The sequence below is a fragment of the Ambystoma mexicanum genome, chromosome 1p, assembly GCF_040938575.1.
Source record: "Ambystoma mexicanum isolate Mex_15411 chromosome 1p, UKY_AmexF1_1, whole genome shotgun sequence".
NCBI lineage: Eukaryota > Metazoa > Chordata > Amphibia > Caudata > Ambystomatidae > Ambystoma > Ambystoma mexicanum.
The window spans coordinates 728468671-728480680 of record NC_090921.1 but is presented as its reverse complement, the minus strand read 5'-3'; the positions used below and the strand labels follow the sequence as shown (position 1 = coordinate 728480680).

Below are 12010 nucleotides of genomic sequence, written 5' to 3'. Positions count from 1 at the left end.
CGTGGCGGAAACAAAGAAGCTGGTCCTGAAAGGTCCAATTTTTGTGCTGGAAAGCTGCAAATGCAGGGGGAAGCCTCATGTTTCACAAGTTGAAGATCTGTGGAGTCCCAAGTCTGAACTTGGGATGGCTACTGATGCAGTGCAGCGGCCAACGAGAAATCAGGACAGCCGATAAAATGGTTCTCAGAACACCTCCACAGGCTTCCAACAGCAGGTTCCTCAAACAGGGGTCACACAGCTTCCGGGGTCGAAGCACTGATGAAGGCCTTCTGGAGTTGAGCAAAGGAGCATGGCTTCGCTTGGATGGTTGAAATAAGCATGCTGGTTGGCTGCAACAACGAGTTCCGGGGCCTTAGCAAGATCCTCCTCTTTATATGGGTCTTGGATCCAATGACAATTGAAACAGTGCAAAAGTCCTCCTTTTATCCAGGATTCGAGCTGAAGTCACCACCAAACCCACCAATGGAAAGGATCTGCACCATTCAAACTAACTGGCTGGGGTTGTTCAATCATACACATTTGGCATGGATGTGAACTGGGACCAGACAGACCCAGCCCCATCATCCGGCCACAAACCTCCACCGCTGCTTTGCCAGGAAAGCTGGTGATTTTGCCTGAAAAGTCAGGGCAGAAAGAAAGCCAAAATTCAAGATGGCCAAAGTACAGACGCATATCTCGTGGCACAGTCATTTTGGTGTATTTGGGACTCTAAAATTGATTACGCTGTAAAATGCAAAAATACACACAGGAATTAATAAAAACATGCTATAAAAGTATCCACTGCCACCATCCTGTCTCGGACATATCATACAAGTAACCACAAAGTTAACAAAAACAATGTTATAGGGAAACAAAGTTATAGGGACACCAAGTATCCCTACTGCACCCCCCTGCCAGGTGAAGTGTGCATTGTAAAACAAACAGAGAATCTCACAATGGAGAACAGTTTTCATGCACTGCTAGCCATCGGGACTGATCACTGCCCCCAAAACAGATGAGCTTGACAAGACTAATAAGTAAAAAAGACTTCACTTGCCACCAACTGTCAGGACAGGTACAAAACAACAGCAAACAGTTGGTTGGGGCATTCCACAGATATCTATGGAGGGAGAGAAGCAAAACGAAAATCTTGCCTAACAACCCACTAGATTGATTTTTGGTGTTTTTCTTCAACATGAAGTAAACCATTTTGTTCAGCCAGTTTATGATGGCATGCACGCAATTAAGACAGGATTTTGAAATTCAGCTTAGTCATCCTGCCGCTATCCGTGGCAGCCTCCCATATAAATGCCTATATGGTTGGTTCACTGTCTGCCACTATTCCTGCACATGTTCTGTATACAAACCCACCTGTGTCCTTCCATAGCCCACAGATCTCCTGCTGCAATCCAAATCTCACCCCCTGATCACAAACCTTCCACTGATCTCCTGTCCATCAATACCCATGCTCCACCTCCCAATCCTGTTTTTTCGTGCTTCTGGCTCCCCACCACTGGAACACTTTCCCCACAGTCATCACCTAAGCCACATATTACAAAGTCTTTAGAAAGCCCTTACAAGCCCTGTCTCCCATCACTGGAGAGACACTCTTCTGCCACTGCTCCCAACTTCCCATAAAGGGCAAGAGGCTCCGGTAAACTCAAGGAGATCAAGACATCTGATTTGTCATTGTCTCTTGTCTCGATATGCCTCTATATCCTTATTTTCTGCCCACATTTGTTGATTACTCCACTTATACTGTTTTCCTGTACCGATTATTGCATTTTACACACTGCTGTGCTATTATCTTTTGTTCAACTCAGTATAAAAATACATGTGATCCTTTCCTCATCCATATAACCCACCCCAATGTGGGCCAGTCGTTCCATTTGATCCTTTTCTGAACGCCTCCTCTTAATTAACCCTTCATTTGTATCTTCTCTCCCCATAGACACTGACTTTGAGACCGCCATCCCATTTGATTCTCCCCTAACCTGTAGAGGCCGTTCTGTCCTCCATATACACGTTCCTCTGTGATCCACCTCTTCTGTACTGTCCTCTCATGGACTACCCTTCCCATTTAATTATTCCACCCAACAGAGCCCCTTGGGTGGTCCGGTTTCTCCTTACACGCTGTCCTCCCGGTCAGCCACCATTTCCGTTTTGATCCTTCATTCACCCATAAGCTTTAAAAGTAAGGTCTCCCATTTGATCTTTCTCTTCCTTTAGAGACCGCTTTCATATCCAGATGTGGTATTGATTTGCATTTTATCTGAGGTGCTCTCTCTGTCCTCTCACAGCTGTTCAATGTAATCCATCCCTTACGTTTGACCCTTTCTTTAGTCATTGACTCCTCCATGGAGCCAGTCCATCCAGTTGATCCTTCCCTACCATAAAACCCCTTTTCTAATCAACTGTTTACATGTGATACTTCAATCACCCACATAGTCTTTACTGGGGGATCCAGTCCTTCTTGTGATCCATCGGCCATACCCTTTGGTAAGCCAGCCCTTCAAATGTACAATTTACTTGAGAGCGCTGTCTTTGGGTGCCCTAAACTATGCCAAAGTAGAGTAAAATCACTGTACAGATTGTACATGCCAGTGCACCCTAATATCTTCATCCATATCTGCTCTTTGTTTGCCACTCAGGTGTGCCTTGATCGGAAGTGCCAAAATGTGTCCGTTCTGGGGGTCCAGGAGTGTAATAGCAAGTGCAACGCGCATGGGGTAAGTACAGGATGAAAGTAGTCTGGTTTGTGAAGGACAGGGCAGTGGGAAGAATCCCTTTCTCTTTCCCCATGATGTTGTTTTGTTAACATGTGCTGCTTTCTCCTGCTTTCTACTTTTTCTTTCATTTTCACTTTGCCTGTTCATGTGTTTCTTTTTCTTTTCTCTTTCAATCCCTCCCATTTTATTTATTTTGCTAGTCCCCCTCATGCCTGCTTTCACTCATGTCTTCTTCATTTTCTTTACATATTTCCTGCTTATTCTTTTTCCTTTCTTGCTCTTTTCTTATTCTTGTTCATTACTTTTTCTTTCATTCTGTCTCCTACAGTTTTTGTCTTTTTTCAATTTCCAGGCACACATTTGTTATTTTTCTACTTCCCTCCATTCATTTCAATTCATTTTGTTTGATGACTTTTTACTATTCTTCTTCATGCCTTGCCTACCTCGCTTCTCCTATGCTATGTATTCCTTTTCCAGGTGACTCCCTTTAGTCGCTTACTCTGCCATCACTCACCCCTTCATTGCTTTGTTCGTTGATCCTCTTACTCTCTAGTGTTTTACACCACCGATCCCTGCCAGTTTTTGATCTGGATAGCCATAGTGTCTTCTGGAGTTTCAGCATAGAAATTGGCACTCACACAAGGTTGCAACTTAATATTTCGGAAGGGAGCTTTTCACATTACTGTAGATGCCCTGAATTTTACCCCTTTTGATGTTCGTTAATCTGCTTAGAATCACATGCTGTGCATATGGTCCGACATCCAGTGGTAACTGCGGAGTACTGCATCTTGTCTTTCGAGAATTGACATGGGTGTGCCTGTAACACTATCCCTACGTGACGTGTAGTGTACCCAAAATCCCTCACGCGTCATGTTCCCTCAGATTGTTTTACAATCTGGCGACAGCATACTGGTCGCCTTGATGCAGAGCTCGTTAAAGATTTTGCTTATTGTCCATCGACCTTTGGTCGAATAATTATATAAAGAATCCTTATCACCCTACCCGTTCCTTGTTTCGACGGCCTATACAGTAGGGAGAGTGGGGTTGGGGTGGACATTTCTATACAAATTGAGAATGCCTTTTCCTTTCCTTCCTTTTTCCCTTTCGGTCTTCGTCACTCTAACCATCCTCAGCAATGGAGAGGACTCCATTTAGGTTTTGCCCTAATTGTAGGAGCAAATTCTCTTGGAAAGACAGGCACAGACATTGTAACTGGTGCTTACCGCTTGATCACAAAGAGGAAGGATGCGCGGCTTGTAAGCTCCTTCGTCCTAAAACATTAAAGGAGCGTAGAGTCAAACGGTGGGCAGCCTACGGTATGTCAAAGGCCGAATTTGTTCCCGCTGTGGCAGCCACCGAATGTGACGACGGCAAGAGTGACGAACATACATCCGAACCGGAGGTTGTTGACCTTACGACGGAACGCTCGCGTTCCGCATCATCTGTCCCCGGCCCCGATAGGCACAGCTTAGGCACTGCTATGGGGAAGTCACACCCCGGCGACAAAGACGAGCATGTACACAGCATAAAGCACACAACCCCAAATCAATCTTCGGCCAGGTCGAAGAAGACTTCAGCGCCAACGGGTACACCGGGAACGCCGGCGGCACCCGCCGACCGTCAGTTTCGCCAGCCCTCCTTGCCGCCGCAATTGCGCCTAGCGACCAGGCAATCGAAAACAAAGGGCGCTACCCCCAATATATCAGGTTCCGCCGAGATGCATCACAAGAAGGCGTCCGGTGACGACAGGATTCCGATTCTGCCGAAAAAGGCGGTCACAGACAAGGCCTCGGCAGCGCTGAAAAATACAACCGTTGAGGACAAGGCCCTGGCAACGCAGAATAGGGCGGCCGTTGAGGACAAGGCCCCAACACCGGCGAAAAAGACCCCCTCGCAGGCTGAAGGCACACGCCTCCCCACCGCGGAGGAACGTCACCGGCAGCTTAGCCAGGATTGTCGCCGCCGATTCTCAGAAGCAGCAAGGCAGGCATGCACTGAGGCCCACGGAAGAGCCCAGGGATCGATCGAGGTACAAGGAAAGACTAAGGGGGGTACTGGAACCCACCCAGAGTCCAAGGAGAAGCACAGAGCCGTCTCACCTCTGTCGGTGCCCCAAGAGGAGTTCTCCGAAAGCGAAGAAGGACTATTCTCGACGACGAGATGAAAATCTCGACGCTTTAAGACAGATGAACAAAATCATTTCATTTTTCCACCTCTAGACCATTCTAGACCCTCTGTTTGGACTAGAGAAAATATTTGAAAACTGCATGGAAAGGCTGGACAGGTTTGTTTCCCGTTCAGAACTACCCACACCAAGGAGGCCAAGGGATGAGAGCCCTATGAATCTCAAGGCTAAGTTTCTAAGACTTTTTGACCCCTCTTTAAAAAACGATATTTACAACTATGATTTAACAGAGGATGACATTCATGCTGATACCCAGGATGAAGAATTCATCAACCCTGAGGACTTTCATGAACCCATAGAGGGCTGGGAAGAAAGCCCAGATGGGGGTGACCCCCAACCATGGCAATCCCCAAATCATCAAGACCCTGATGTCCTGTCCCTGGACTCTCCTCAGTCCACATCCACTAGGCAACAACCATCGCCAGTGGATGACCAATTGACCCTTAACTTAATGTTACATAAAGCAGCTGATCATTTTTAAGATTGCTATGGATGATGCGGTCCCCGAAGCTGACTTCGTGGAAGATATCCTTATCCTCCTTAATTCAATTAAGAAACGTCTGGCGCCATCTTTATCAACACCTGCTCTCACAACAGGTGTCAACCTGTGAATAGAAAAACTCTTTCGCCCTTCTCCATCAGACCCTCTTTATATCTGAGGTCATTCCACCCCAGATTCACTAGTAGTGACTACCACACGGAAGCGGGCAGGGGTCCCTTTGTCAACCGGCGAGGCACCCCCTGATATGGAAGGTAAATGACTTTACGGCCTGGTAAAAAGAATCACGGTTGCTGCCACGTTCTCAACGCGCATTGCCAACAACAATACCTTGTTGGCCAGCTACGCCGATGCCCAGTGGGCTTCACTACAGGAAGGCATACAAGAGGTTCCCGAACCCCTAGCTACTAGTCTCCTCTCCACTATCTCTGAAGGCAGACAGGTGAACCAGAGCATTCTTAAGAATACTTTGGATTCCGCAGAAACGGCTGGTCGATCCCTCGCTCAGGGCGCACTCCTAAAAAGTCATGCTTAGCTGCGGAACTCTGGATTTAAGCCTAAACGCAGGCATCACTAATAAACAAACCCGTGGAAGAATCCAAGTTGTTTGGGAAAGCGGTAGATGAGGCCCTCGAAACCACAAAAAAGGAGCATGACACCTTAAAAACATTAGACCAGATCACACAGAGACCCTCTACGAGAAGAAGATCTGGTTCCAACTGGCTTTTTATGGCCAACGCTTCCCTCAGCAACAATACTCATCGGGAAAAAATTGGACTTCTACATAGGGAAATAGTGGACATACCACCCCATATCCCCAAAGTTGTCAATGCCGTGGCAAAGAAAGAGGCCAGATCTCTAACCCTAGAGGCTCCCCGGCCTCAGGCTCAAAATGACTCAAAGATTTGGGTCCCCTCCCATGCCTCCCCAGTCAGGGGCTGGCTAACATTGTTTCTTCAGGCATGGGAGGAGATAACTACACACCAGTGGGTACTAAAGACCGTGGCCCACGGTTACTGTATAGAATTCAACCGGTCCCCAACATTCAGACCTCCACGAGCAAGACGACTGACACCAGACCATCTTCACTTTCTTCTGCAAGAAGTAGAAACTCTACAAGAGAAAGGAGACATGGAAATCGTACCTCTGGCACAGGTAAAAGAAGGTATTTATTCAGTGTACTTCATTGTACCCAAAAAGTATCTAACCATGCACCCTGTTCTAGATCTGCGCCCAGCGAACAGGTTTGTAAAGCCACAAAAATTCTGCATGGTCACACTGCAGAAAGTAATCCAACTACTAACACAGGGGATTACATTGCAACACTGGGCATGAAAAATGCATACTTTCATATTTCAATGTTGCCAGCGCATAGAAAATGCCTCAGATTTATGATACAAGACAAGCATTGTCAGTTGAAAGTACTACCCTTTGGCATAGCATCTGCACCAAGGGTATTTACAAAAGTACTAGCTGTAGCAGCAGCACATCTCCGCAGGCAATTCATCCCGGTATATCGTTACCTCGATGACTGGCTCATAACAGGGGACTCTTATGAAACATGTCTGTGAAATACCCAAAAGACGATAGATCTTTTATTCAGTCTGGGATGCTCTATCAACGAGAAAAAATCCAGCCTAGACCCTAATTCTCACAAAGGACGGCCTCGTCCTCCCCTCCAACGAGAGGGTCCGAAACATGTTGTTTCAGATCCCTCAATATGTAGCCAGTCGAGGGGTGACTGTACGCAAGGCTATGCGACTGCTAGGAATGATGGCGTCATGTATCTACTTGGTTCCTCACGCACGACTGCACATGCGACCAATGCAAGAGTGGCTCAACAGCCAGCGGTGTCAGGCCAGCGGACAATGGGACGATCTAGTAGTCGTCTCGCCGGCCCTCGTTCTCTCGCTTCAGTGGTGGTCGAGGGAGAACCTCTAGAAAGGGAAATCCTTTACCACTCCCGCAGTGGAGGCCACTCTAACCACGGACGCGTCTCTTACAGGGTGGGGAGCTCACCTGCTTCAACAAACAGCACACGGATCTTGGTCGTCAAACATAGCATCCAACCACATAAACCTGTTGAAACTGTTGGCAATGTTCAAAGCACTAAAAGCTTTCCAGACACAACTGCAGGGGAAGACGATTCTCATCCTCACAGACAGCACAACTGCCATGTACTATCTGAACAAACAAGGGGGCACTCATTCTCCAGGGCTGTCCAAACTGTCCCAGAACATTTGGAAGTGGGCTCTCAAACGCAACATGTTCCTACTGTCACAACATGTTCCAGGGGAACTCAATCTTCTGGCAGACATACTCAGCAGAGACTTCCCGTTACCCAGGGAGTATGAATGGTGATTATACAAAGACATTGTCTCCAATGTTTTCGCAGAATGAGGCTTCCCAGATTTAGATCTGTTTGCAACTCCGGAGAGCGCTCAATGCCAAGATTACGCCTTCAGGTACTCCCAGAACCGCTCCAAGGTTAACGGACTCTGGATAACATGGTCAGGGAAATTTGTCTAAGCTTTTCCCCCCGACTCCCCTTCTCAACAAGATCGTGCACAAGATGCACCAGGAACCAGTCACGATGATACTGGTAGCCCCCATGTGGGCCCGCCAACCCCGGTTCGCTCATCTGATGGAGATGTCCCTATCTCCTCCAGTCAAACTGCCTTGCCCGTACAACATTTTGTTGCAAGACAGAGGGTAGACGCTTCACCCATGCCCGCAGACATTGAATTTAGTGGCCTGTCTCCTGAGGTCATAGAGTTTGGACACCTGCAACTCCCTCAGAGATGTATGGACATTCTCAGGGAAGCAAGGAGGCCGAACATCAGATGCTGCTATTCCAGTAAATGGAAACGGTTTGTCATCTGGTGCAATTCAAAGAGCATTAACCCGATTAACTGCTCTCCCACACACATTGTGTTATACCTAACTCAGGCCTGGTCTTCAACTCCATAAAGGTGCACTTAGCTGCACTTTCAGCCTACACTACATCACAACAGAAAGTGTGTCCTGGTGGAAGATACCAGTTATTAAAGCTTTCATGGAGGGAGTGAAAAGAATTCACCCTCCCATTTCTAACCCGGCTCCCGGATGGGACCTAAACATGGTGTTGACTAGGCTTATGGGGGCTCCATTCGAGCTCATGCACAAGGCAAGTCGTAAAGACCTCACCCTTAAGGCTGCTTTTTTAATAGCTATTACCTCCATCAGGAGGGTAAGTGAACTACAAGCGCTCTCGATCTTAGATCCCTTCGTAACAGTTCACAAAGACAAGGTGGTTCTGCGCACTCACCCTAGATTTGCGCCTAAATTCATTTCAAAGTTCCATGTGAACCAGTCAATAGAACTTCCAACGTTCTTTCAAAATCCTTCAAGCATGGGAGAAAGAACCCTGCACACACTGGATGTACGCAGAGCTGCAGTGTTCTACATGGAAAGAACTCGACCACTTAAAACGACTAATCAGTTTTTTGTTTCAGTGACAGCAGGAAGAGAAGGAGACGCAGTCTCCATATCCACTATCTCTAGATATGATATGATATTGCATTTATAACGCGCCTAGTAATGCACAAGTGTTTCGAGGCGCGACTCAGCAAGGGAGGGGGCAGAGGGAAGACAGACAACGATCTTACTAGGCCAGGTGTCATTCAGATTGCGCAAGTGCATAGGAAGGGGAGGGAGGAGAAGTGCATGGGGGAGGACAGTGCAGTACAAGGGATAAGGATAAATAACAATAAGTAAAAGTACGGCCAGCCGGTGGCAAGTGCAGGGTAAGTGCAGACATCAGGTGTCAAATGCTGGAATTGTCAAATGCAGTTCACTCTGCTACACTCTTGCCCTTCAAGCCTAGAGCACATTCCACTCGAGGCACTTGGGTGTCCATAGCATTCATTGCAAATGTTCCCCTCAAATCTATTTGCAAAGCGGCAACCTGGAGTTCTGTACACACCTTTACAAAACACTGTTGGCTAGATACTCATTCTAGGTCTGATTCTCAGGTGGGACAGGCATACTAAGACAACTTTTCACTACTGTTCCTTCTCACAACCCACCTCCTACTCTGGGTACTGCTTGCTAGTCTATGCACAGCATGTAATTCTAAACAGATTAACAAACATCAGAAGACATGCATTACTTACCGTAAAAGCATTTCTGATGGATGTATCTGCTTAGATTCACATGCGCCCACCCTTCCTCCCCGCTCGGATGGAAAGAACATAGACGTTTCACCACTTTCTCTCTCTCTTTTCTGTACTCACGATAGTCATAAGGCTCCCTCTTGGCAGCAAAAATACAATCGGAAGGACCTCGACGCGTGATGGATTTTGGGTACACTACACGTCATGTAGGGATAGTGTTACAGGCACACCCATGTCAACGTCCCCTTTCGATTCTCGAAAGACAAGATGCAATACTCTGCGGTTACCAATGGATGTTGGACCATATGCACAGCATGTGAATCTAAGCAGATACAACCATCAGAAATGCTTTTACGGTAAGTAATGCATGTCGTATCAAAATGTGCTTTTTTAACTAAACACATAGATCAAATAGTGCAGTGCTTTACTGTAGATGCTTCCAACAGTGAGCACATGATTCTTTGTGTCTTATGTCTGTCAAAATATGATGCAAATAATGCAGAGTTGACATTTCCAGGATCTGCCCATGGAAAGGTCAGGTCTCTAAAAATATGGTTCTCATCAGGCATGCTGATGCATTGTTTACAAACTATGTCAGCTTAAACAAAGGTGTATAAACAAATAAATGCAATATCATGAACTAAACACTAATCAACAAATTTACCTTGCAAATTGGTTTACTGAATTCTGATAATCTGACCATATAATTAAAGGCCAGATGTATGTTTGTCCTGTATGTTTGTCCGAAGCAGTAGCTTCACCTGTTGTCACCGCTAGAGGGAGTTGTTGACTTAGGATATATAGAGGCAATGGCAATTTGCATAGATTTGCGTGTTGTCATCACTAGAGGGAGGTGTTGCCTTAGGATATTTAGTGGTCCTACTGTGTTAATGTAAACCTGCACTTTGGCCTGTGTACACAGGCTTCTACACTAGTATTCTATAAAATGATAACTCATGAACCATGTATGTGATTTGTTAGAGCAATTGTACTTATTAATATTTTACATGCAAAACAGAAGGACATGATGCAAATGCTGCAAATTTACTGTCTGACTGCCTACATTTAATTCATTAAACAAATGTTGTTTTCCAGTATGTCCTTCTCTTCTGTCATAGCAAATTAGGCAATTGTGCAATGTCCGTCTTCCTACACGAAGCACATAATAAATGCCAAATGTTCAGTGGTCTTTATATCTGTCTGCACTATGCACATGGCAAAAATAGTGGTGTTGGCAGTTAGTGTCTGCCTACAATAATCTCATCATACAAATAGGGCCTCATTAGGATGCAGTGTCTGCATCCACTAAGCACATGATCTTAATAGTGCAGAATCACATGATCGTAATAGTGCAGTTAGTTTGCTTGTTTGTATGACTTCACTTTGCACAAATGAATAATAGTAATATCCGATTTTGATATTGTGCTTCATGCTGGGTGCTTCCAGCTTCTAAACAGTGTAATGATAGTTCTTATCCAGTTTGATGGTACACAGTTTATCATCTTGGGAAGAATAAAGGGGCGAGTCAGACCTGTCTGGACTCAAACCTGGGCAGTGTAGGCTTGCCTCATGTGAGAAAAAAGGGCACGCTAGCCACCCAACAGAAACATACAAGTGCTCGGATGTTCGTCTCTTTTTGCATGGTTACATTAAAAACAAGCTATAAATTGAGTACACAATAACTGCAACATATTTCCCGTTTCACTGCATGTTTCTCTTTTCCTTGCCATCCTTTCTGTTTTTCTCCCTTCTCGCCCTCTTTGTCTCTCACCGCTCTCTTTTCCATTTCTTCCTATATCTGTTTTAGCTTTCAGTCTTACGCATCCCTTGTCGTTCCCTCTACCAAGTCTACACTATTTACCTTGTGCAAAACCTCTGTTTGCAGGTTTGCAACAGCAATGGGAACTGCCACTGTGATGACGGCTGGGGACCCCCTGACTGCAAAAGTGCAGGGCCTGGTGGGAGTATTGACAGTGGCCCGCAGGAGCAGCGAAGCGGTAACCATGCTTACTATATGAAGTGCTATACGTGTCTGTCTTACATAAGTGTGCAAGGATGGGTGAAGACATGTGTAGTCACACCTATGTTTAGATTCATCATGTTGCTATTGCCCTCCCAGTTCAACAGTGATCTGGGAGTTGTCTTGGACAACCATGATCTGAGACAGAGTCCTCAAAATCACTTATTTCTGCCTCAGAGATGTTGAAACAAACTCAGAGGTTAACCTAAGTGACATGCACTTTGATAGCCTGGCTGAGTTCTGAAGACTCTCCCTTCCGTCGATGGATGGTAGTACAAATTTTAGATGGACACAATACAAATCAAGTAATGTTTACACTAACGTCCTGACTATGGTTCCAGGTATTACCTGAAGATGAAATATGAGAGCTGAAATCCAAATGAAATTAAGTGAAATTCTCCAGCATTGGATCTTTCATAGATTCACATGCTGTTAGAATGTTCC

At 45.8% G+C, this 12010-nt stretch overlaps 1 protein-coding gene across 5 annotated transcripts in view; it reads left to right on the top strand.

Moving 5' to 3' along the window:
* The window catches only part of ADAM15 (ADAM metallopeptidase domain 15), a 583228-nt gene that overhangs the window by 320114 nt on the left and 251104 nt on the right, over window positions 1-12010 (top strand). For all 5 annotated transcript variants that reach the window (XM_069650163.1, XM_069650162.1, XM_069650165.1 and 2 more), the window contains 2 exons: window positions 2631-2708; window positions 11432-11543. In XM_069650163.1, the coding sequence (XP_069506264.1) occupies window positions 2631-2708; window positions 11432-11543 (190 nt within the window). The remainder of the gene's footprint in view (window positions 1-2630; window positions 2709-11431; window positions 11544-12010) is intronic.